General features: G+C 42.1%; 1 protein-coding gene across 14 annotated transcripts in view; it reads right to left on the bottom strand.

Annotated features, from left to right (window-relative positions):
• Window positions 1–27,604, bottom strand: part of NPAS3 (neuronal PAS domain protein 3) — an 875,259-nt gene that overhangs the window by 28,750 nt on the left and 818,905 nt on the right. For all 14 annotated transcript variants that reach the window (XM_048484759.1, XM_048484762.1, XM_048484764.1 and 11 more), the window contains 2 exons: window positions 21,735–21,928; window positions 18,112–18,218 (listed from right to left, as the gene is read on the bottom strand). In XM_048484759.1, the coding sequence (XP_048340716.1) occupies window positions 18,112–18,218; window positions 21,735–21,928 (301 nt within the window). The remainder of the gene's footprint in view (window positions 1–18,111; window positions 18,219–21,734; window positions 21,929–27,604) is intronic.

Here is a 27,604-nt window from a genome sequence, read left to right as displayed (position 1 = left end):
TTGCAAGGAACAGTACAAAAAGGTGTCAATCCACCCCACCTCCCCTGCTCTGCTTCTGCCCTCCCCAATGGCTGGGAGAGCTTTTAAAACTTTATTTCAAGAAAGACTTTTAAAACAAGTCTCTTCTCTTGCAATGGTGGCAGTGCGTGTGGGTGGATGGAGGGGAAAGGAGTGGGGGACAGACTATCAGCTCTGTGCCTTTAAGGCGTTTCGTCTCTGTGTATACCTCTGAAGATGCCAGCCACAGATGCAGCTGAAAAGTCAGGAACAAGATCTTCCAGACCATGGCCACACAGCCCGGAAAACCCCCAACAACCAGTATGTATTTTCCACTGCTGCATTTCCTTTGCCTCTAATTAAGTTCTCATGTTTGTTTATCTGCCCTTTATCTTCCTTATCTTAAGGGCATCCACAGGGCATTTTGCAGGAATAGACCAATGGCTGCACAGCCTGCACTGCTGATGTGCAGGTCTATCACCATAGCTGTTTGCTACCCTAGCCAGTCCTTAATTTTTAAAATATATTCTCTCTAGTATTAGGCTTGCAAATTGGCTTGCTCAAAAATCACTGAAATGTGAGACCTGCTATCACTAATTTGAAATCAATCTCTCTCATTAGTGATTATGATAAGCTTATACAACAGTGACATTCATTTGTATATTTTAGCATTTCACAGCCGCTACAGAATGCAAGCAGCTGACATTGGAATCAGTTTGATTTCTTTCATGACTGAAGATATTAAGCACTACAAGACCACTGAAATTTCAATCTGATTAGGATCAAAATTCCTCAGGATCAAAACACTTTCTTTTTTCCCTCTACAGTTTTACTAATTGTGTGCTACTTGACATTGTGGAGTTATTTCACAGCATGATAGCAAAACTTGTGAAGTGTGTTTCTACTGTCAGGAATTATCGACTCATTCTATCTGTTTTCTTCATGTGTTTAAAGTTACTAAAAGAACAAAAAATTATAATTGATACATACAACTGAGCTGAGAAACTGAACTACAAAGTAATATTAAGTATGTCAATAGGAATTTCCAACAAAATGTGCACAAAAGCAGCCATGTATGTGTAACAGAGGAAAAACTGCAAGAAAACTTTCTATATTGACAAGCAATTTCTCTTGGAAAATGGGAAGTAATGAATAAAATCATGGTGAAACAAGTTTGTTTTCAGAAAATCTGAATTGCATCAGCTACTGGAAACCAAGTTTGGAGTATATCAGAGAGAATGCTACCAAACGTCTTCATCAGAGACCTTTGCTTTATGGGAAATGAACTGACCTTGCTTACTGTTCCTAAGGGATTGTGTTTCTTATAACTGTAAATCAAGTCTTGAAGAAATAGGATGATGTTCTCCAAGCAATAGCTGAAGGTGACAAGCATCTTCTTTGTCAGTGTCAGGTTTATGAATTTAGACCTCAATTAAGATTCCAAAATGAAAAAGGCACATATTATATCTGTACCCAAACAACACTAGTGACAGCATTCCACAAGCAATATATCTGCTTTGAAAATCCTGGTATATAGTCCAGCAATATATTCATGACATCCTCCTGAGGTCTTGGCTCCCTTCTACATCCTGCTGAGTTTGCAGCCAAAAAGTATTTGATATTACTGTTCAGGGAACGTCATTAATTTTTTTCAATTAATTGACGAGAAACATGCCTCCATATTATTCAACACACATCCTTCTTTTAAAGTAGCAAATGGCCTTGCTAAATCAAAATGGAGCAGCATTGCCATAAAAGAACATTGCCTTTTTAAAGAAATCTTCTCATATATTACCTTTCTATCTCTTATTGTTAAAGATAAAGGTAGTCTGCTGTGCAAGCACTGGAACAATACTGACCAATGTGTTGATATCACTTCACAATGTTTACTAAGGAGACTTTGTTTAAGGAGTGGTTTGCTGTTGCCTTCCCCAGTTGTCCATACTTTACCTTCAACAATCTAGGTACTCATTTTACCAACCTGGAAGCCTGAATCAACCTTCATCTGGCTACCTGGACCTGACTTCTGTCAAGATCGAACTCAGATCATGAGTAGACCTTTGATTGCAGTTCTGCAGTTTATTATCCTGTGCCACGGGGTTCCCTAACTCTTGTTGTCACTGCCGTGCCAGATACTAACATTTTAAACTTAAGCTAAATGAAGCTATTTGACAGCAGCTTAGCATGCAGTTGATAAGGATGCACAAATTCTCCAATGAGTTACTCCAGAGAGGTTCTATAGCATGAATTCAGGGTTCACTGGATAATTGCAGGCCAGAGGCCCTGCTGGTAATATTGCTCAATGCATTTTCTTCTGCACCAGAAGTGAGGATGAAATGCAAATGCCTAGTTAAATGTAATGCTGGGCAGGGCAGGTAAAAAATGATCCAGGGTGAGATCCCACATGCCTTTTGATTCACTGGGATAAATCCTACCCTATCCTATCACTCCACTGAGGAAAGTTTATAGCCTTCCTTTAATTTAAGTGGCTCTTTAATTTAAGAAGGCTCCTTGGAAGACAGTTAAAAATCTAAGAACAGAAGGACAGCCTTCTGAACCAGACAACTGTCCATAATCTAACATACTGTTTAATACAGCAGCCAACCCTGCAGGGCCAAACAAAAGAGATCATAGAGGGCTAGGCCCTCCCCTGCTGCTGGTATTCAGACATCCGTTCCCTCTTTAGATGGAGGCTCCCTTTAGCCACTAAGACCAAAAGCCACTGATGGACCTATCTATGAACCTGTCTGGTCCCCTTTTAAAGCTATCTATGCGTGTTGCTATCAATATCTCCACTGACAGTGAATTAGACAGTTTAATTGCTCATTAAGTAAAGAAGTACTTCCTTTTGTGCATCCTGAAGCTATTTCTGAACAATTTCATCAGGAGTGTCCCAACTTCTAGCATTATCGGAGAAGCATCTATCCACTTTCTCTACCCAGGTATAATTTTATAAATATCTGTCTTGTTTTCCTTGAGCTGTTGTTTTATTACATTGAAAAAGCTCATCGACTCCAGTCTTTCCTCCTAGAAAAGATGCTGTAAGCACTTAATTGTCTTGGATGCTCTCTTCAGTACTTCTTCCAGCTCTGCAAGATGCTTTTCGAGATACGGTACCCAGAACACCACAGGCCAAAAGAGCCTGCACAGTAGCTTTATACAAGGGCATTACAATAGTGCCGCCCCCCCACATTTATTGCTTTCCTAAAAATTACTAATGTCTTAGTCTGTGGTGATTTCCTATATCCTTTCTTTGGAGTAGCATCTGAAACTAAAGCTCTAGGACAATGTAGTGGTTAATAGCTGTGGACTAATCTGGAGAACTAGGTTTAATTCCTCTCTCCTCCACATGGGCAGCAGACTATAATCTGGTGAACCAGGTTTGTTTTCCCACTCCTACACATAAATGCTTGCTGGGTGACCTTGGGCTAGTCACAGTTCTCTCAGAACTCTCAGCCCCATCTACCTCACACGGTGTCTGTTGAGGAGAGAGGAAGGGAAAGAATTTGTAAACTGCTTTGAGATTCCTTACAGTTAAGAAAGGCAGGGTATAAATCCAAACTCTTCTTCTCTTCCTCTTTTTGAACCAGCAGGCACCTTCAGAATTCTGACACAGTGTGGTCTGTGCAGCCACAAAACTGCTGCCGCAGGAGGCACAACCAGGGATGAAATCGCTGCAGTTCCTACCTTCAGTCACAAAGTAAATACCCTTGTTCCAAGGTAGCAGCTACTCTGTTCAAAAATTTGCACAGTCAATCAAATATCCAATGGCCAATTAGAAGCCTTGCTTGGCAAAAGCTCCACCTGGCCCCACCCACTTTCAAAAACACTTGGCAGGCAGCAGGAATGGTGTTGGCGGTTGCCATGGCATTCATGGACACAATACTGAGAACCCCTGCTCTACAAAAATATTGTCCAATAGGGGTCAGGTTGCTATTCCCTCATGTGCATGAACTAAGAGAAGATATAGTACCTAGCTCGCCTTTTCAAATGCTGCAGATGTTTAGTTAGCTTCATTCTGAACCATCATATGCATTATAGGATTAATTGTTTTTATGGTATCTCTTAAACCAAAAGTACCCTCTTGCTTTGTAAATCAATACAGGAAAGGCTAGTTTTGAATGAACAAATTCACAATAGGTATGAAATTAAGAGAGTTACAAGTGCCCAGATAACTCAGATATTTGCACCCTTAAATTCTCCATTGAAGTGAACGTCCAACAGTTGCTGGTACGCCTGCCCATTTCCTGCAGTCATTCTTCTATCCTCTTCTTCACCTGCTAAGGCTGTCAAAACCTCAGCAGATGTGTAATGGTAGGACAAAAGAGCTGGGAGGAAGTAAGTGGGAAAAGCCATGGTAGCTAACTCTCTCACTTCATCTGTGACTTTAATGGATAGCGTTAGTCACTAAATCACAACCCCATGTTTTTGATTGTGAGATGTTCAACTGTCCTGTCTGTACATGAATTGTCCTATCACCTCAAGAAGGGATCACTCTAGAAGAAAACAGCCATTTTTCACTATTACCTACCTAAGACGCCAAATAAATTAGGAGGGAGCATCTAGTTATTATTTACTTTTTAAGTACATTATCTGTAGTCAGGATTAAATAGTGAAGTGGACAAAATTTAATCAAATTACTAAAATGTTTAAAATGGCAGTCTTCAAGCAACAGTAGATGAACACTTGCCAGGAATGCTCCAGTCTAGACTGATCTTGCACTGAGAAGGCAATTGAACTAGATGGCCTGCATGACCCCATCAAACTCAATAATTCTATGATTGACTCAAACCTGTGGAAGACACGGAAATATTCTAACCAAAATAAGACCTTTCCCACATACACAGCTAATCACAGATTTTCATAATGGCCAAACCCTATGTCTTGGAAACGTTTACTATAAAATCACACCTCCATTCTCCCCATTGCTTTTCCCCTTGTCTCTTCAGTTGCATTTATTCTACGCACTATTGCTGAAAGCATTGGTCCTAATGATGGTGCGATATCTATTACAATAAAAAAACCAAATCATCATGCCCCTGGCTGTTAGAGAATCACATTCAAGCATAGACTGTGCAATATATATTTAAAGTGCAGTGCAATAAAACTTTATACAAAAATGGCTTATTACTCCTATGACACTAAACAAGTACAATCATAGTAGCTTACAACAACACCTGTATAGACAAAGATGCATGTAGAAGGTAGGTGAATTAAACACCATCCATAAACCAAATGCTGCCAACCGGTGAAGTCCCAACACACATGAAAAAACTATAGTACTATATCCTGTTTGATTGATATAGTTTGCTGTATTTATATCTCGGAATGTCTTAATATCTTGAAATTAAGTTGTGGGACATGCAATCATAGTCTTGACATATTATTCCACTTATGAAGGCAGCTGTTGAAAATGTGCATTGTTGCCACGGAAGCCCGTTTTGGACTTATATGGTTTTGTGGATGTTGGATTTTGATGAAACGTCAGGAGAAAATAATGCAGCCATGCAGCCCAGAAAACCCACAACATCCTAATAGATCCTTCTGTTACTCATTGTGTTGCCTCTTTTATGCTTGTTTCAACTAATTAAGGAAGAGGCACATGCATTCCAACCTTTCAAAATAGATGTGTTAGTTATATTTATTTTAAGGTGCTGCCATCCTATGTTTAATTTTACAATGGTTTATTATAGTATTTACTGCATTTTGCAATGTTAAGGTCTGTGACTACAAAATTTTAATAAATTACTTGTTTACTTACTTATAGGCAGCCTCATCCAAGCATCTGGGTACAGAGCTGTAGCTCCATCAGTCTGCTGCTACCATAAAGGTTTCCTGGCGGCGTGGGGAGGTTTGCAATGCCCTTGGGCTTAATGGACTTATGCCACCTTAATGGATTTATGCCATCTTTTTGGTAATGTAAGTTCCAAGCCTGGGGTGTCAGCATAACGGCGGGAGTGGCTGGGAAGATGCCAACTAATGTCAGCTCCTCCTTTGTTCATGCCTTTGGACCGCTGGTATGCTAGTGGCAGCCACAGGAGTTCAGAGACACTGGCACCACATCTGGAGCTGTGTCCTGCTGCTGAGGAGGGCCTTGGCAGCTGCATGGTAGCGGATTTGCCCCACGACCGGGGCAAGTGTCCTGGGGAGAGCAAATTCACCAGCATGGCCACATGCCACTCTCACATTGTTGTATCCCTGCTGTATCAACATTGGAGGATTTAAAACCCTCAAAAATAATACAAGTGCCACCTTTACAAACCAAATGCAGAGGGTATTGTAGGGGTTGCTAGGCAACCACAACAATATTGTCAGCCTTCAAGCCTGAGTTTGTCTCAGTAAAAGGCAGGGAGAGGGGTAGGCCCTTTCCAGGCCTTTTTGTAAACCTTTGGGTGAAGACTCATTGGGGCCAGGCCTGGCAGCAACAATTGGCAGGTCTGATTGCACACTACTATTCAACAGCAGTCACTGTACAAACCCCAGTGTGGGGTAGTGGTTACAGTTTCAAACTAGGTTCTGGGAGACCCATGTTTGAGACTCACTCAGCAGTGGGTGACCTTGGACCAGTTACACACACTCAGTCAGCCTACATCACCTCATAAGGTTTTTGTGTGAATAAAATGGAGGACAGGATAATGTAACCTGTTTTGGGTCCCCATTGAAAAGAACAGGGTTTAAATGAAGTAATAAATATAACTGAAGATAGTGGCAGATAAAAGGAAAGAAGGAAGAAGGGGAAAGGATGTGTGGGTTGCCAGGCGGAGGGAAAGAGGAAGTAGTATGAGAAAGGCAATATGAGGAAGTGATCCCACAAGTTTTTGTGTGTTCCTCACCATATTATTATTATTATTATTATTATTATTATTATTATTATTATTATTATTATTATTATTATTATTATTATTATTATTATTATTATTGATACAAAACAGTTGTACATAGCAAACAAGATCAATATGCTGGATTTTGTATTACATCACACGTCAGACACTTCCCAAGCATCTAGGACTGTGTGATGTATCGACGAATAATGCGTGCAGAGCCGAGTAGGGTGGCCTTTTGCAGCTGACATATGGTGATTTTGTCAGCGCCAATTGTTTTTAAGTGCCGTTCAAGATCTTTAGGCACTGCACCCAGTGCCTAAATTATTATTATTATTATTATTATTATTATTATTATTATTATTATTATTATTATTATTATTATTATTATTATTATTATTATTATTATTAAATTTAGTATATTGCCCGAAGGTTTCTGGTTTGATGGCTAGAACTGAACAACGAGAACATAGTTTTCCTAGTGAAAGGCTATCAGGGGAAGGGAAGAGAGGAAAGCTAAAGACACTGGGGCAAATAAAAGTAAGTTGCCTGGTTAATCAGATGGAGAGAAGGACGTAAAAATACAGGAGAAGCTCTGGGGGTTTTCAGAGAAGGGAAAGAGGAAATAGAGGGGGGAAGGGAAATTGTGATCCCTGTTTAAGTCTTTGCAGGTCCCCTGCTTATAGGACAAAATTAGAACTAGTTTGATGCTGTTACAGGATGATTCGTTGTAATAGTCAGGATCTTTTGAAAACAGAAAACATTTGTTCAGTGCTATGGCAACAAAAAAGAGGCAAATTTGAAGGAAAAAACTCTCAGGATATGGATCAAAAATGAAAGATCATTATGGAAAACTGTTGCTGTCAGATTTGTAATACTGTGCACAGTTCAAATCAGCATAACATTCAGCTGAAGAAGGAACAAATGGCTAACTTTAGAACAACAGAGATAAACTGTCCCTATGAAGGAAGGCTGAAAGGCCCAAAGAGATTTGAAGATGGTCCCATTTTTCACAGTACAGTTGTAATGCTTGAACCAGTGACAATAGGAAAGAAAGTCACATCAGACTATCAAGCTTCAAGAGAAGGTCATGGAAAACTGTGGAGTGATACCAAACTGAGACAATATTGGCATAGAAAGTTCCAAAAGCAAGAATGTATGTAAGACATCCTTGAGTCAAAAAACAAAACCATCTCTGGGAAAAATGTGTTAAGAATGCATTCAGCTGTGTTCTTCTACGGTAAGCATATGCCAATATGCATTTTCAATGTAATCAACACATTGGAAGTGATAAGAGGGCAAAATAGAGAAAAAAGGGCAAAGATCTCTGAAATCAATGAAGAAATAAGCCTACACCAATCCAGTGATCAGTAGACTCTACCTTGGTCTGACGAACTAAGACTAGAAGTCTGTACACATCAGCTAGTAAGATTGATTACTTTTATAAATCTAGTAGTTTGTATAAGGGCTAGATATGCTATAGGAACATATAGCATAGGGATATGCTATAGGAACATAAGGTGTGCCATGAACAATAAAGAGTGATATGCATCATTTGGTCTTATTCAGTAAGAAGCGAAATCCACCACAGATGAAAAAAAGGTCCCTTGAGTAGAGAGAAGTCTGCTAGACCTCACCAACACAATGAACTGTTGCAAATGAGTTTTTCCTCTCAAGCTCCCTAACTAAGATTGGGCTACACCCTTTCTCTCTCATAATTTTCCTGATGAATTGCATTTCACCCAATGCTACTAGTGGCCCTGAAAAAGAAATAACACAGAAAGACAGAATGATTGTCTTCTTCCCAAAGCTAATAAGAGAGTGCATGATTTTGAGGGAGGAATTTAAATTAATCTGGAAGGAAAGGGTTAAACCCCCTATTTTTCCTCAGTGTGGTCCTGATCCAAACTAGTATCAACCTTTAAAACTCCTAGTAAGAAATGCTCATTGATCCAGCAACATCTGTGACTTAGAAACTGTTACCAGGTAGACCCGTGGTGGGTGGGGGATACTTGTTTTTAGGACAGTAGTGTCTCCACCTATTCTTGGAAATGGTCTAGCAATGCAGTGCCAGGATTGATACCATCCCTACACTGGCTCAGTGTTACCACTAAGGAAGAAATCTGCTTGGGCAAAGATCTCCTGCAAGCATTAACTTGCAAATAACCTGTCTTACCTTCCTAAAGCAATTAGGAAGAGACAAATCCTCCAAACTGGGAAAACCAGTTCCCATCTTGATCCTGGAACATCTGCCTCTATGGAACAAAGGGTATGCAGAGAGACAACAATTTAATGCAATCAAAACTTCCTTTCAGTCACTGTCCAACCAACTAATCCCATCTTTTAGTTTCCTGACTAACCTCTCCAAAAGACCACCTTCATCACTACTGGCATTATCTTGGAGCTGTAATGTCATCAGTTCCACCCTAAAATCTAATCATCTCTGGGCACTCCCCGGCTTGGGTCATTAAGCCTAAGTGTCCACCTCTTGTTCCTCTCCAGAGAACAAGAAACACCTTTGTCCAGGAAGATCTAGCTCACTTAACATTGCTAGAGGGCCAGAATTTCCTATAAATTAGTTGCTTAGCCTGTAGTCAGTGTCCAGTGTTTTCTTAACCTGCCTTGGGTTCAGTTGTGCTGTGCGCCCTGTGCTTTCCACCATCTCTATGCAGGTTTGCAAGAAGATAGCAAAGAATTAGGGCTGTCAAACAATTCAAGAGTTTTTCTTTGTAGTTTAATTTATATCTTGTTGGCATATTTAAGTGTGAGGCGACATACAGTTCAACAAACAAAACCTATAACTGATTGTAAAAAGGAAGTTAATCTGTAACATTTTCCTTTTTATTCCATAGGAAAAACACCCCTGAAACAAAAGCGGCCTTCTACAGGGAATAAACGTGTCTGTAATGAGTATCTCCATTTTGAATTTAACATACCAATTAAAATTGGCTTTCACCTGTTAATCAGCTAAAGAGTTAGTTGTTTAATCTACTGATTAAATGCTTACAACACTAGTAAGAAACCAGCCTTCATGTTCAGAGGAAGTATATCATTAATATTCAAATGACGAAAGAAGTAAAAATAGGGAGTGGGTGCATCATGCACTGCTTGGGAGAATCAGAACAACTCTGTTTTGGCAACAGCTGGAAAAAAAAGTGGGACACAATTAAGACCTGGTTGACTCCCAGTGGATAATGTTTATTTCTTTTTTTTTCCAATTTGTTTTTATTTTATTTTTGGAAGCATAAACAGAACAGAAAATTAAGAGAAACAGAGACCATATTGTAACATTTACAGTTGCATTAAAAGAAAAAGAGAAGAATAAGTATATACGTAATGTTATCGACAATGATATAATGAACAATAAACAATGCACAATGGTCATGACCACTATGAACACTGAATAGTAATAATGTTTAACAATATTGTAATATAAGTTGTGATAAAACAGAATAAGGAATCTCACAGTGATCACTGTTACTGTAAATGTATAGAAGGATTTCCCAATTTTTTAGTTTTATCTCGTCGTTATAAATGTTATACTTTCTTTGAGATATAATAAATTACTATAATTCCCCTTGATATAGAGTTATGACTTTTAGAAGAATAAAGGAAAAGCATAGATAATGTTTATGTCTTGATCTCTTTCTATGTCTTTATAAAAACGGTAAGCAGGGATTTGTTAGAGACCATCTCCATCCCTCCATAAGCAATAGTGGTTTTTAGGTCATTAAGGAAAAAAGATAACTTATATTACATTGTATAAGAAGAATATGTTACTGTGATGGACTGCTGATTAGGGGTTTATTTTAAAGTGCATTTTTGTCAGAGCAGAAAAGGAATTCAATGAGTTAACCTGGAGCTCCACCTGATTGGCTACTGCAGCTGTGTAAAAAGCCAGAGGGTGCGTGTTCAAGAGGGGTGAAAGGAAAAAGGAGAAAAGTGAAAGCTCTCAGAATGGAGAGAGGAAGAGAACTTTGTTTTTCAACAGGCTGGATAGCCGGTTTTTCACGGAGGACCGGGAAGGGCCAGGCTGTATGTAAACCTGGGCCAAGGTCCTAGGGCCATGATGCCGAACCTTTGGCACTCTAGATGTTATGGGGTACGATTCCCATCAGCCCCTGCCAGCATGGCCAATTGGCATCTGGAGTGCCAAAGGTTCGCCACCACGGTCCTAGGGAAACATCATTACAAAGGCAATACTTGAAACACATGGAGGGCCTGTTTGTAGGTCTCTGAGGAGAAAGCACCTAGATAAGGGGCTTGAAGACTGCCGAAGTGGTGCGAACCTGCTGAATCCCACCACTGCCCACAACTACTGTGAACTTAAATGCTTAAATTAATCACTGCATAATCATATTATGTCAAGAAATGGCTTTAAAAACAAATGGGGTAAACAATCTAAGATTGAGGACTTATTTGCATTTAAAGCCAACAACAACAAGGTAGCTGATTTTATAATGCCTGTTTTAAGTTGGTTTTCTCCCTTGACTTCTGATCATTTATCTCAGAGTGGTGATAATAACGATGAAACTTCCTCCAATTTTTTATCTATCTTTTAGCATTACTTACACTTCCATTGCCTCCTGTAACAAGCACAAACCAATGCATCCTAGTGGTGGCAATGAAGAAGCTAATAAAAACATGCACTCTGAGCATGCAAGGGGAGGGAAGAGAGGGAGGGGAGTGAGTGAGGGGTGGCATGTAAGGAGAGGAGGGCGGGGGAGGTGGCCCAGCATCTGGACATGGCCCATCCACCCTAGCGGAGGGAGAGGGAGGGGGAGTGGTGGCATGCAAGGGAAGGGGAGTGAGGGAGGGAGTGAGGGGTGGCATGCAAGAGAGGGGAGGGAGGGGCCCCGGCATCTGGATGTGGCCCACCCACCCTAGCGGAGAGTCTTCCTGTAAGAAGACTCAAGGAGACTCCCTTCCTCACCCCACAACAAACATCTTGTAAGGTAAATGGGACTGAGAAAGTTCCAAAGAACTGTGACTGGCCCAAGGTCACCGAACAAGCATCATGTGGAGGAGAGGGGAAACAAATCCAGTTCACCAGATAAGAATCTGCCACTCATGTGGAAGAGTGGGGAATAAAACCCGTTCTCCAGATTAGAGTCCACCATGCTCAACTGCTACAGCATGCTGACTCTCCTACACTATGGGGAGAATGATGCTGTACACCCCTCTGAAGAGAAAAGAGAAGTATAAGTATGTAAATAATGCATGTATAAAAACTGCACCAGCTTGTGAATAGCTCATGGAACTATCTCATCCTGGCTTGTCAACACATGTTGTGACTAACCCTACAAAATCTTAGGCAGAACAGTCTTTATTTTTATAAATAACTGAAAACATTGGACCTGTCAAAACTCTTGAAAAGAACACACGCAAACCCCCTGTGCAACATGATGACAATTCTTCCAACTACTATTGAAGCATAAAATTTGTAGAATTATGGGATGTAATCCACACTTGGTTAACTGCCTTTCAATCTTCACAGATTTTTGCCAGGGATCTTGCAGGCCCTGGAAAGCTCTATGGATCAGATGGGCTGGGAGTGGCTTCTTGCTCACCCCTGTGATAGTGCTGGATGTGTATTTTTCATAGCAGAAATGGCAGAATAGAACCACCCCCAGATGAAGGAACAGTGGGAGGAGCCCTCCAACAGTATACAAGAAGCCATGCGAATCCATCTCCCCAAGAGGGAGGATACTGTGGGAATAGAGCAGGGCAGCACACCATCACTGCTTCTTGGGTACTTTTCCATTATGAATTTGTCCATACGATAGCAGGGAGGCAAATGAGGCAGGGGAAGTGTAGAAACTCCAGGTTCTTCCCAACCAGGAGCTGGTAACCTTATCTAAAGTTATCAGAGAGGTTCCCAGATTTTGAAGTGGATTTTGATACAGCAGGAAAATGCTCATCAAGGGACTGGAAGCCCTGGAGAAGGTCAAAAAGCAGTGGGAAGATGGTGAGGTTTTTCCAAATGATCTCCAGTTAATCAAATCCTGCCTGAAAGTTTTTGTTGATATGGCTGAAGGCCACCAGAAAATCTCCAGCTACTCATCCAAAGTCTTTGCTGCTGAACTTATCTACAGACATGTCTTTAATGCTTCCAGCACGGTCCAGTTGGTTGCCATGATTTCCAAGGCCTACCACACTAGTGTCACCAAAGTAACTGATGGACCACGAGAGCAGCTTCTGCTGCTTCCTTGCTATGGAAGTTGACCAGCCAAGCTTGGCTGCCAAAAGGAACTAAGCCTTCAGAAGGCTTCATTTTGGGCTTAGGAGACATGATGAAGAAGCTGGTGTTGGAGAAGAAGACAAGAATTCTGAGAAGTGCTTGGATGATGAGGAGAGGTGTTGCCTGCCAGTGGAGATGCTGAACTATGTCTGAAGGGTGCTTTAGCCCTGGAGGGGAGGGCAAACAAGTCCATGTAGCCATGGATTTTAAAATGCGTTCAAGAATTAGCGGTGGACTCTGACAACACCATGGATCTATCTCTTTCATTATAACATAGCTACTATAAATGTACCAGGAGAGTGGAAAATATACTGGGCGATTGGGGATTGCAGGATCTCTGTGCAAGATGGCATAGACTGGAAATGTATGTTTGCATCCTGCCACTAAGTGATAAAAATGGACCTTGCATTTAGTATATTTAAATTTGCATGATTTCTTGTCAATCGGTTGTAGCACAAGAAAACAGAAATCCAGTGGCACCTTGAAGACCAACAATATTTATTCAAGTATGAGTATTATGTGTGTCAGAGGGGAAAATGGATCCCATGGTATGAAACAAGAAGAATTTTTGCAGTATTTATGGCAAACAAGCCAAGAGTGTAGAACCTGGTGACATGTCCCAGTAAAGGAGTGTTGAAACACTGAAGTTGATGGTTGAGTGCCTATTAGTTACAAAGCCAATTGAGGCCATCCCCAGGTGCTCACAATAGAGCATTCGCTTTGCATGCAGAAAGGCCCGGGTTCCACCTCTAGCATCTTCAGATTAAAAGAATCCTGTAGTTCAGGCTGTTGTGCATTTATTGGGCTGTGTGGCCATGGTCTGGTACCCATATCTTTTTGCTGTGGTGAGACCAGATGGATGATGGGGAGGGGTTGATTTCCATTATCTTTAGCAGCAGTGACCTCTGGGTTCTTGTGACATCACAGTCCCAGCTTGACAAAGGAGGCCTATTTATCATGGGAACACTGCTAACTTCAGAGGATGGCAAGCTCAGGGGCACTCAGACCAGCAACAGCAGGAGGTGGGAAGAGGAGGCATCCACAAATGGTCCTTGGGTATGATCTCTCCAGTCTGGAAGGGTCAGTGTGGAGTGGCAGCCAATTGGTCAGAACATGATGTGGGGTATATGGGCTTAAATCCCGATTGAGCTGTAAGACTTAAACTGTGCTGTGAGGACTGAAGATGAAATTCTGGACAAGAGACCCAAGGATGTTGTGGAGGAAGTGTGAAGATCACTAGTAACTGATTAATGAATAATTAATGTATTTTGGTGTATTGCCTACAGGGTTCGTTGTGTGCTCTTCCTTCCAGAGAGCAGTCAAGGGACCTTGGGAGGAGAACCCGAGGGGCTGAAGTCGAACTGTCCCTGAGTTCTCAGAAAGGCTCTTAAGTCTTGAATCTCCCTCTGTTTCTCCACCAGGCAGCAAGCACGTCGGTCAAAGTTGACAGCAGAGGAGACGAATGGAAGCACAGAAGAGGAGGGTGGCCTTGTGGATGGGAGAAGATCAGGAAGGCAAGTTCTCCTGCGGATGCGGGCAGACTTGTAATGTAGGCAGCTGGTAACTCATGACCTGAAGCCTGGATGGATGGATGGATGGATGGATGGATGGATGGATGGATGGATGGATGGATGGATGGATGGATGGATGGATGGGGGTGTTCCATTGCTGTGAAGCTTTGCTTCCAGCGTGGATCACTGGCGTGGATGGACAATCGATGAATGATGGATGGATGGGGGTGTTCCATTGCTGTGAAGCTTTGCTTCCAGCGTGGATCACTGGCGTGGATGGACGATGGACGAATGGTGGATGGATGGGGGTGTTCCATTGCTGTGAAGCTTTGCTTCCAGTGTGGATCACTGGCGTGGATGGACGATGGATGAATGGTGGATGGATGGGGGTGTTCCATTGCTGCGAAGCTTTGCTTCCAGCGTGGATCACTGGCATGGATGGACGATGGATGAATGGTGGATGGATGGGGGTGTTCCATTGCTGTGAAGCTTTGCTTCCAGTGTGGATCACTGGCGTGGATGGACGATGGATGAGTGATGATGGATGAATGAGAACTGGTGGATGCAAGAAGACGTGTGAATGTTGGCTAATTGAAGGGGGTGGTAGTGCCTGAGTGATGCCGGTGGAAGCAAGTGTAGGAACCGGTCTGCTTACACTGTTGTCACCTTGCAGGGATGTGTGAAGCTGATCTTTTGGAGAAGGCGGGCCATGAATATGATCAAGAGGACAACAGTGCTGGTGCGATCTTCCTTCCTTCCTTCCTTCCTTCCTTCCTTCCTTCCTTCCTTCCTTCCTTCCTTCCTTCCTTCCTTCCTTCCTTCCTTCCTTCCTTCCTTCCTTCCTTCCTTCCTTCCTTCCTTCCTTCCTTCCTTCCTTCCTTCCTTCCTGGGTGTCCTTCCTTCCCTTCCTTCCTTCCTTCCTTCCTTCCTTCCTTCCTTCCTTCCTTCCTGGGTGTCATGGACATTATTGACACCGAATGGCATTTCATAGTGGATTGTGGTACAATCTCGCCTGCCCCAAATGATGAACATGGGTATCGGTATCCCAGTTCCAGATTTACCCAGCAAAAGCATTCTGTCACTTGTGGACTTCCATATTTTTGTTTTTCATTAAAACAAAATATACTAACTATACTGCAGTATTATTTACGTCTAAGAAGCAACTATATAGAACAAATTTATGGTTTTCTATGGATTTGCCGAATTCCTCTGACACATTTTGAATATTTTCTTTAAAGGAGGAGAGAGTTTCTAGTGGAAACATGAAGTAGCTGCCAGTCCTTCCTATCCAAGGGTTTCCTTCGTAAGGGTTAAGGATGATATGCCAAGGAAGGGCTTTTATGTTAGCTCTGAGTCTGGGTATGACGCATCTGCCCTGTTTTTATGTTCCTTGATACAACAAGACTCAAGAGACGATTGACAGGATTTGATGCAGACTGTTCATCCCCTTGAGATGGTTTCTCACAGTAACTGGGGGGGGGGGGGGAATGGTCCCAGATGTAGGTGAAGAGAAGAACAGCCTTGCCAGATCAAACAGAGGGTCTATTTAGTCCAGCCTCTTTTTTTGTGACCAGACTGGATCCAATCACAGGGCATTTCCTGGGGGCATGGTCCCCTGTGGGATCACCCAGAGGAAAGTTCAGGCTCTTCCTTACAAAATGGTCTCTTCTTCATGAAGGTGTTACCTAACTTAACAGTATGAATATATTTTTAAAGTAGCAATGGGGAAAATAACTCAGCTTGGCAGTGCGAGAGGCAGGCTAGGTGGGATCTTTTAGACAGCTATACCAGAATTGGCTTTTGAAACGTTTTACAGAGAATGCAAAAGAGACCAAATTGAAGTTTAAATATTTTTATATAAATTTTGGTTGCAAGCAATCACACAGTAAGACATGGAGAAGCATACACACAGTTCCTAAGTGATATAAGCAGGGAGGAAAAAGATAGGTTTGGATGATAGGTTGGGAGGGGGAGCAGGGGACTTATACGTTACCTAAATTCTGCAGAGAAGTTCTGGAAGAAGGCAGGGGTTCCTATGCCAGCATGGAGAGTGGGGGCCAGCAGCAGCTGGAGCCAGCCTGGAGGGCTTGAGCCAGCATTGAGAGCCAGCATTGAGAACTTCAGCCAGCAGAAGCTGGAGCAAAAGCCAGCAGCATTAATAACGTGGAACTTGGGGTGCGCTGTATTTTTATACCCCTGTGAGCAGTTTGGGGTGGGAGCTAGTAAGTTTCTGTTCCTGGATTTTTAAGTAAGTTTCTATTCCCGGATTTTCTGGGTTTCCATGCTGGGATTGCAGGCTTGAGCTAATTAAGGGCTCATCTATTGTTTCTAAGTCCCAGGATAATAGAGTCAATTGCTCCTTGATTACATCAGGAAAGCCTTGATGGGCTTTTGAATAGAGGGTCTTCTAAAGGACTCTGCCCATGTATTCAATTTAACTGAGGCTTTGATTGGATCAGGAAGGGATTGATTGTTAGGGAGATCGTATCTAGAGGTAGAGGAAATGCAGGGAAGGAGCAATTGTTGAGGAAATGGTTTCTAGTGGCAGAGAGATATCACAATCTTAGAGCATGGTATTCCTGTATCATTTGCATAGCTGCAGACATTATTAGGCAAGGTGTGGTATCCAGGAGTTCTACAGATTCCATTATGTTAACGAAGTGCTCTGGCAGAGTGTGATAATCAAGATGCATGTCCTTGTGTCATGAGACGTCCAGATTGCATCACTGGAGTAACTCATAGATCTAATCTTTGAAAACAGACTGTTTTGCCTTAGGCTTGCTTTCAGCTTGGACACTCTGCTATCCACCCATACAAACATGGAAACTGACATCTTATAGCACACAGTGTAAGAAATAATATGAAAATCCAATATTTCATAAGGCAGGGGATGAAGGCCATGCTAACAAAGGGCAGGAGACAGTCACTTTATTCACTGCTTAACACAATGATTAATTTGAATCTTTCACTCTCTTAACCACCACAGCCGACTCAGCACCCCTTCACTCAGCTACCGCAAATGGAGCAACGCCACATTTTGTAAACTTAAAGTGACGCAGAAAGTGAAACAGACAGGAAGTGATATACATCCTATACAGGACCCTTCATTTCCCAATATACCCCGCATTTGATGCCTTTCAGTGACATAGGTATAGATTTTTTATGGGGTGGTTTCGGTGACTGACGGTTTTTTGGCTGTTCCATTCCATGCATTGTTTCAAGCAAGCCGGACATGTAATGGGATGGGTTTGAACCCGAGAATCCCCCCCCCCTTACCTACGTCCCTGCAATTCATCACACTGGCATTCTTTAGGGTTCAGCTTTCAAGCAGATGCCCCTATTCTCTTCCGTGCAACCACAAGTGCAAATTCAGTGTCATTCAAATTCACCAGAGTGAGGTCCAAACACTTACTGACAATCTGAAGTGATAGAAGAATGTATGCATGTGGCATCTGAATGACTCACAGAAGAAACCAAAAAGGAATGTACAGTGAAAGAGCAGTTAGAGGCCAGATCATTTCGACAAGGCCACGGTACTTACAATCTAAGTGACTGTGCCTGATCCCTTCCACATCTTCAGCGTGAATGAAGTGGTAACATCTCTTCCCTACAATGTCTACAGGAGTAAGATCCATATAATCACTAATCCTATAAAGGAAAAATAGAACCTATAAATCAAGAAGGAAAAAAATACAGGAGCAGACAAATGAATTCTGTCCTAATCCTAAAAAGTATCTGCCTGTAAAGCCATTTTTGGAATGCCAATTCCATGTTATCTTGCTGTACTGATGTAGATAATCAGCATTCAATGTCCCATTCACATATTTGACAGATGCACAAACTCACAAGGGTACAACTACAGATTACATGTAGCTCTGTGATTCTTTTTGGTATTTTTAAGTGACATATAGACACAAGGAGACCAGAATATGGGAAGATGGACTATTTAACTTTTTCACTGCTCTAAATTACTATTTTAAGCTAATTTTACCAGCACTGGGAGGCAAAAACAAAAAAATGAGTACCTGTAAATTTCTCGGCGGGGGGGGGGGGAGGTGGATGGGTGGGAGAGGAGAAGCTGCTTAGTGATGGTGATCTTCAATTGGAAAACAGTACAAAGAGAAATATATTTTCCCACTCCATCTACAGTTTTCTTTGAATCATAACCTTCACCATGCTTTTGTAGAAAGAAATTGGGAAAAGCCCAGAGCTACACATAATGCATAATTTTGCTTGGTGGGAAAAATTAATTTGTCTAATCCATAAATATTTCTGCTTATAGAACACCAGTGTGCAAACAAGGCATCATAGCAAGCTGAAATTATGTTTTTCCAAGGAAAGCTGCTGAAATCTGCGCATTCAAAAAAAATGCAGAAACCAGTTCTCAGCAAGCCCGCACCCCTCACACAACACTCGCTAAGATAATATAATTATTTAAAATACAAAGCTCCTCATTAAAAGAGCAAGATAATTCAAGGTTACATAATAAAATGAGAACATGCCATGCTTATGCTAAATGATTAGAGACAGCTTTCATTTCAACAGATTGGTCTTCTATTGGGTATATTCATGAAAAAGCCTCTTCAACAGTTTCCTGGCACAAAGTCCAAACGGGCATTTCAAGCAATATGATTTAAATGCGGAGGCATACAGATGCCTGAGGGTGTTATCTTTTTTAGTCTTATTCTGCTGGGAGCTCAGCTTTCACTCCTGGTCCTTTCAACTGGGACTTTGTGGTTTCCTCAACACAGAAACTTCTAAATCCTTTCAGCAGTTCTTCCTGCTCTATGCTGTGCTCAGTCTCTCTATGTAAGGGAATGTTTCTGTCATTGATTGTCCAGATGTCAATGTCCTCAGGCATCAGTCGTAAAAAAAAAAGACCCCCAAACTGAAAAACACTTGGGGTGAATCAGTACAGTCTGCACAAGCATTTTTATTTTTGTTTACATGACAGCATTCATTTTCATGATTTAAACCATTATATTTGTTTCTTCTCAGGTACGAACTGGTAGCAGTTAGAGTTCAAAGGGAGAACTTTATAGAGTCTTTTGCAAAGCAGAGAGGCTATCAAATCCGAAAGAAGGTTCATACCTTAAAGTGCAGAAATTACTGATAAAGGACAAATCTTTAGGTGCAACAAGAACTGCATGCAATTTTTTAAAAATATGGCAGCAAATTACAGAAATGGCGGTGCAAAGTGCTGCCAAGGCACAGCTGACTTATGGCAACCATGAAGGGTTTTCAAGGCAAGAGATGTTCGGAGGTGGTTTGCCACTGCCTGCCTCCATGTGCGATGATAAAATTCTGAGAGTTGGGACTGGCTCAAGGACACCCAGCAGGCTTCATGTACAGGAGTGGGGAACTGAACCATGTTCAACCGATTAGAGTCCACTACTCTTAAATATTACACCACACTGGTTCTCTACATTACAGAAATTCCCATTAGATTATCCCTCTTTGACAAGCTATCTTTCTGAAATAGTAGTTTTAATAAAGATTTGTTCAAAGGTGTTTGTTTTCACTAGGTTGTGGAGAGTTTATATTTGCTGTAGATTACCATGGATGCTTTCAATTGGGACCAGTTTAGACCATAACATCCAATCTTCAATTTTCTTTCCTTGCTGATAGTATAGCATGAGCATAATTGCAGGTAGGATGTCTCTCTGTCCTGGCTCTTCCCTAGTATACTAAGTACTCATAGGATAGGCAAGTTTGTCTGCGACAGGCTAAATAATAAAGAACCTTGTGGCAGGGAGCTCAAGGCATACTGGAGTGAAAATCTGCTCAGCTGCTCCACTTACTGGTGACATGACTTATTTATGACTTCATAGATAGAGTCTGATCACAACCTTGCCATATCAGTAAATGGCTACTAAAGGAAGGTCAATCCCAGCTGCCTATCATCTTCTTCTACAGTAAGTGCTGAAAAATGGATCCTTGGGGATTTTTGTAGTTGAAGCAAACGGAACAAATTTTTCTCTATCCCTGAATTATTCCACATGTAAAAGTTCCAGACATTGCATTTGATAATTGTAGAGGCATTTAAGTACTGTAATGCATTATATAAAGCTTCAAGATTTTTCTCACTTGCAGGTTACCATTTATTGGAGAAGCCAGACAGAAAAAGGAATTAAAATAGTCAATTCTCAGTTCCCTTTTTGTCACACTATGTTGTCTTCCTGTAGCATTGCCATCAATAGCAGTGCTTCCTGTAGCAGCGTCATCCTAAGAAGAATTACACACTTCTAAGCCTACTGACTTCAACAAAGAAAGGCATAACTTTACTTAGGATGGTACTGTAAGACACTGCAACCAAGGCATGACAGTGTAGGTGAAAGGACTAAGGCAGTCTTGTAATAGATCACATTGGGTTCTCTGGAGAAAGTAAATGTGTTGAAACCTCCAAACCTGCTGTTCTGAGGTTCCCAGTTAAAAATGACAGGGACATATGGAGCATGTTCAGCCTCCATGAAGAATCATAGAGTTGGAAGGGGCCATACAGGCCCTGCAGTCCAACCCCTTGCTCAGGATCAGCCAAATATGGCCTGGTCAAGTGTTTGTCCAGCTGCTGCATGAAGTGAAAGGGAACTCATCACCTCCCTAGGCATTCAGTTCAACTGCTGAATGACTCCGCTGCTGAATAGACGTTTGTCATTTTGTGCAAAAACTTTTGTCACATTGAAACAAAGCAATCTGAGAACTATCTAATGTTGGACCAGCTGTGAGAAAAAAATTGGAACACTCACAGAGCCTCTGAGTAAGGTAATTCATTGCTCCAGGCTTGCCCGTTGTAAAAGATGAATGTCTATATGCAAGTGCATGTTTGCACATGAAGATGCTGCAGATATGGCTAGAGGGAAAATGGATTGCACTATGTGCTTAGTATTATACTTGCTAGGTATGTGGGAACTACTGATCCTGAGGTTACTGCTGCAGTTTTGCATTCAGAAAAGCAATATTCAGTCTGCAAGTTTGTCCTAATATTCCTTAGGAAGTCTCTAGAGTAGTGTTCCAAATATCAAAATGAGCTTCACTACATATAACTGGAATAATTATCTTCATGTTAAACCAGTGCCCTTCAAAAATTTTACTGTGATAGAACTGGACATTAAAATGTGCAACACTAAAAAAAATCAAAATAAAACAAAATCCAAAATGCTGTACCTATTTTCACAGTATACGATATTGAGGTCCATGTTTACTCGCGTAACAAACATGTGGCAGTCGATTCTGACTTCATTGATTGTAGGAGGGGGCAAAGCATGAGCAACAACTACAAGCCCCATGATTTGGCTAGGGACTGTCCGCCCATGGGACAGCGAGACTCTCAGGCGCAACCTTCCTGTTATATGAATCACCTGCAAAACAACAGACAGTAAAAGGAAATCTCAGTAAATGCATGATACAAATGTGAAAGCAATCCTTTTAAAGGACAGCATAATTATTGTAAAGAGCACTTAACTCTGCCAGAATTGTATCTGGCCCCCGCTAGTATTAGTCTTAAGCTTATTAATATTGGCTGTCAACATGTCCTGAATGTCCTCACGCTAGGAAAGAAGAGAAGAACATAATAGCAAAATGCTTCACGTTCATCAAATCTAAAAAAGCGGCCCTGGTTATTGATCTCATTTATTTATGTAGTTAGTTACTGCTTTTGTTTTGTTCTGTTTTTTTAAGGACAAACTGAAAAAACCAAGGGATGGACTGAAGGAAAAAAATCTACAGGTGATGACAGAAGGAATGGTACACTAATTTAAAAACATTTGAGGAATTAAATTATGAAACACATATAACAGTGGTTCTGAAACATTGCCAGGACATTTTTTAACAAAACTGTCAGTAATTCATATTCCAGCAAAGCTTTGTTGCATTCTTAAATGTCTTCTTGCACTTTTGATAGCAGATGCATCAGCCAGCAAATGATGAGTGTCTACTCAACACCTGTACTTGTTGGGGCTCCTCTGTTAATTGCACTTCATGCATTGTATAGGCAGTAAGGCAGCATTTGTTCCATTCTCACAAGCTGAATGTTAGATATAGGTTCCTGAAACTCTTATTTGGAGAGCAGCCAATGGTCCAAGGAAAAAACAGATCAGCCTGTCCAGTTTTACCTTGTTTTTTTAACCTTCTGTCTGTCAGGAAAATACCATTCTCTAACTTTGATGAAGAGGGGCACCCACAGTAATGCCCATTTTCATATTTTGCTGTAGTAGTCACCTATAGCACCTATAGCACTCAGGCTAGCCAAGGCAAGGAATGAAGAGGTGTCCTGTGGCAGCTACTAGCAGCAATATATATATATATAACCTTTAATGGCATAGTACCAAGACCCAAAACAAGATACAAAAAATTAAAAGACAACATACAAAGCAATTATAGATGAGTCTCTGGTGGATTTTCCGGCTGTAGAGCCAGAGTTCAGGATTTTGAGCCCAAAGTGAGCCTGAGATGCCCGGTAGAGATATTTCAGAGGTGTATCACAGATGAAAGTCTGTTTCTCTGTGATACACCTCTGAAGATGCCAGCCACAGATGGTGGCAAAACGTTAGGAACAAAATCCACCGGTGACCATGGCCACACAGCCTGAAAACCCACCAGAACCATGCTGAATCTGGTCAGAAAGCTCCTTTGACAAAATTAAGATTGTTTGTTTTATCACCTGCATAAAAAAAACCTGGGTCGCTTGCTCTAGAGCATAGCTGGATTCATTGTTTAATAGATAAACTGCCTTCTGCTGGTCTGTCCAGCACTCTAAGCCCATCAAATAGGTTGAGAGGAACTTTGTTCTGGCCCAGTTATGAAGGGGGCAATAATACAGAACATGGTGTACAGTTTCTGCAGTTTTCAGCGTGCAGATGCAAAAATGCTCGCTATGGGTGTTTTGGACCTTTTCCATCCCTCAAAGTGGAAGGAAGCACATTGCATCTGGCCAAAGTGATGGCACGTCAGTGCTCCGGATCAGAAAGAGAGAAAGAGAGAACAAATATCTGGCTATGCCTAGGCTGCCATATGGGATGCCAAGGGAGAGGGGAGAGTAGAACTTTTTTTGCATGAGCCATCAATTCCTGATGTTCTAATTCAAAAAGTCTAGCTTTTATAGCAGAGAACATCTTGTTGGGAGGGAGCATAGCTTTAACATTGGGAGGCAGGCCCAAGACATGGAGTTTTGCTTCTATGAAAGGAGCAGCAGTGGACAAGGCAACTGGGCCAGGAAGAGCAGAGTGACTCTGGTGTTCATTTTGGAGGGCTTTTCTCAAAGCCACATCTTTTAAAACAGTGTATTTTAACACAGGTTTGTATAGGGTTACTTTTCTCCTTGTAAGGTTGCTAAGAGCTGAGACTGCTGGAGGTGGGCTTAACAGGGGTTAACAGGAGGTTACTCTTTGTCCTGGCAATAAAGGTGGGGCTCCTGAGGTGAGTCATTCAGTCTCTTTAGTTCAGTCTCTTGAGTCATGAAGGGCCATGCCTCTAGTGGCGCTGCACTAATTTCTTTTCTTTTTTTTAAAAAAAATAAGGACACTTCTTGAGTGGATAGTAGGTACAGATAGCCCAAGCAAGGCACTGACTAAAAGTGTAATATCTTAAATATCTTAAACAAAAATCACGATAATGAAGGCAGGAAGCCAGCAGGGGATGGGGGGCTTTTCCAGTGTTTTGCACTTCGAGTAAGTCATGACATGTAATGACTATCTGCCACTAGGCGACAGAAGTCGCGGGTGTGCCCTCGCTGTAATGAGCTCTGGCACTCCATGCTGAACGCGGTAAGCGTTCTCTTTGAAGCCAAGGTGGCGGTGACCTGGAGAAGTTTGGAGAGGAGGCAGAGAGTGGGCAAACAAACAAGGCTTGTCAGGGACCTTAGCAGCCGGTCCCATTCCCAAGGTGACATCTCTTCAGATGTCATGGATGAATGAGGAGTCTGGGTGACAGGAGGGTGCCAGTTCCTGAGGTGGGGGGGAAGATGTTCCCTTAGATGGGACCCCTTCCTTAGCTAGTGGTCAGATATCCTCTCGGTGATTCGACTGAGGATACCCCTGGGGGGAGGTGGGGGCTCCTTGCAGTGGGTGATCTCATCATCAGAATATAGAGAGTTGGGTTTGTGACAGGCTGATGACCGCGATGGTGATCTGCCTGCCTGGTGCGGTTATGCGATGTCACGCCTTCTGCCCAGATAGGCTGTTAGACAAAGCAAGTGGAGTCAAGCAGTTGTGGTCCACATTGGTACCAATGACATTGGGAAATGTAGCCGGAGGTTCTGAAGCTAAATTTAGGCTGCTAGGAAACAGGTTAAAATCCAGGACCCCCAAGGTGGCATTCTGAAATGCTACCTGTTCCACGCGCAGGGCGAAGCCAGGCAAGCGAGACACAGGGTCTCAATGCGTGGATGAGAAGGTGGTGCAAGGCAGAGGGTTTCAGATTTGTCAGAACTGGGGAACTCCTTGGATAAGTGGCAGGCTCGTACAAAAAGGGACGGGCTTCATCTTTAACCAAAGAGGAACCAGGTTGCTGGCGCCAACATTAAAAAAAGGTGGCAGAACAGCTTTTAAACTGGATCCCTGGGGAAAGCCTACAGGAGCTGAGGTGACTTCAGTTCGGAATACAGAGTCCATGGGGATGCAGACAGAGAAGGAGGTTTTTTCTAAATCAACCACATACAAGCGGAGGAGCAACAGCAATATGATAAGTGATAGTGTCTACAAAAGGCTAGAGGGCAAAAAACACACAAATCCCAGGTTAGGACAGAGACAGAGTGCATACAAGTGTCTCTATGCTAATAGTAGAAGCATTCAACTCCAAAATGGGGAGCTGGAGTACAGAGTTTCTGAAGGAGGACATTGATATAGTGGGCATCACAGAGACATGGTGGAATGAGGAGAACCAGTGGGATGCTGTTATCCCAGGTTACAGGCTCTACAGGAAGGATAGGACAGGGCGATGGGGTGGGGTGGCTCCTCTCTACATCAAAGAGAGCATAGTGTCACATAAAATAGACAATGCAGGGGAGCTGATTCCTCACAGAAGCACTGTGGATATCAATACCAGGGTGAAGCATAGTTTAACATAGGAATATATTATCGCCCCTGACCAAAGCACAACAGGATTCTGAGATGGAAAAGAAATTAGAGAGGCCAACAAAAGCAAAATGTCGTGGTAATGGGCTTATTTTTAACTAATATCCCCATATAAACTGGAAAATGCATGTTCAGGTCATAGTAAGGAGAGAACATTCCTGGATATGCTAAATGACTGTGGCTTAGAGCAGATGGTTTTAGAACCAACCAGGGAGATGTGATCCTAGATCTAATTCTATGTGGGACCCAGGACCTTGGTGCGAAGTCAGTGTTGTTGAGCCGATAGGAACAGCTAACCACAATGCTGTCAGATTCAGTATCTCTGCATGCTTAACAAGTGACAACTACTACCGAAGTTACATTTGTCTTCAGAAAGGGAAATTTCTCAAAGATGAGGGGATAAAGCGCAGGAAGTTGAAAAGGAAAAATCAAGAGAGTCAAAAAATGTCCAAGATGCTTGGAGGTTATTTAAAAACGCAGTCTTAAAAGCTCAAGCTGGAATGTGTTCCACAGGTTAGAAAGGCAGCCACTTCAGTCCAAAAGAAAGCCACCATGGTTAACAAGGGACGCTTGAGGAAATTATTAGGAAAAAAGATGTCTTTAGAAAATGGAAGTCCAACTTTAACTGATGAAGAATACCAGACAGAACACAAATGGTGGCAAAAGAGAAGCCAAGTTAGCTGTAAGGGAGGCAAAAAGGATTATGAGGAACGATGGCCGCGAACATCAAGACTAGCAACAAACAGTTCTTCAAGTACATCAAAGCAGGAAGCCAGCAAGGGAAGCGGTAGGTCCGTTAGGATGACAAAGGAACAAAGGTGTGCTAAAAGACGACAGGGTGATTGCAGAAAAGCTGAATGAATTCTTTGCATCTGTCTTCACCCAAGAGGAGGTGAGGGAGATTCCTGCACCTGAACCAAGCTTCTTAGGAGGCGAATCCGAGGAACTAGCGAAGATAGTGGTAGACAAGGAAGACGTTCTGGCAGCCATTGATAAACTAAATGCTACCAAATCCCCTGGCCCAGATTGCATTCACCCAAGAGTTCTTAAAGAGCTCAAGCATGAAATTGCTGGATGTTCTCACTTTAATATGCAACTTATCCTTGAAATCAGGCTCCATCCCTGAAGACTGGAAGATGGCCAATGTCACACCAATCTTTAAGAAAGGATCTAGGGGGGACCCGGGAAATTACAGGCCAGTCAGTTTGACATCTGTTCCTGGTAAATTAGTAGAATCTGTCATTAAAGATAAAATTATAAACCATGTACAAAAGCAAGACCTGCTGCGAAAGAGTCAGCATGGCTTTTGCAGAGGCAAATCCTGTCTTACAAAACTTACTAGAGTTCTTTGAGGATGTAAACAGGCATGTGGATAAGGGGAACCAGTGGACATTGTCTACTTGATTTCCAAAGGCTTTTGACAAAGTTCCTCACCAGAGACTGTTGAGAAAACTCAGCAATGAAGGAATAAGAGGGAAGTCCTCCTATGGATTAAAAACTGGTTGAGAAACAGGAAACAAAGAGTGGGTGGAAATGGGAAGTTCTCACAATGGAGAGATGTAGGAGTGGTGTCCCCAAGGATCCGTATTGGGACCAGTGCTCTTTAACCTATTCATAAATGACCTGGAAGTAGGGTGGGTAGCGTGGTGGCCAAGTTTTGCAGATGATACCAAATTATGTAGGGTGGTGAGAACCACAAAGGATTGCGAGGAGCTCCAAGCGGACCTTGATAAATTAGGTGAGTGGGCTAAGAAATGGCAAATGCAGTTCAATGTAGCAAAATGCAAGTGATGCACATAGGGGCAAAAAATCCAAACTTCACATACATGCTACAGGGGTCAGTGCTATCAGTCACAGACCAGTAAAGGGATTTGGGCGTCTTAGTTGATAGTTCAAATGGGAATGTCAACTCAATGCATGGCAGCTGTGAAAAAGGCAAACTCTATGCTGGGGATAATTAGGAAA

This window comes from Sphaerodactylus townsendi, linkage group LG02 (assembly GCF_021028975.2).
Source record: "Sphaerodactylus townsendi isolate TG3544 linkage group LG02, MPM_Stown_v2.3, whole genome shotgun sequence".
In the NCBI taxonomy this organism is placed as follows: Eukaryota; Metazoa; Chordata; class Lepidosauria; order Squamata; family Sphaerodactylidae; genus Sphaerodactylus; species Sphaerodactylus townsendi.
Note: the sequence above shows the minus strand (reverse complement) of the source record. Positions and strands in the feature narration are given on the sequence as shown.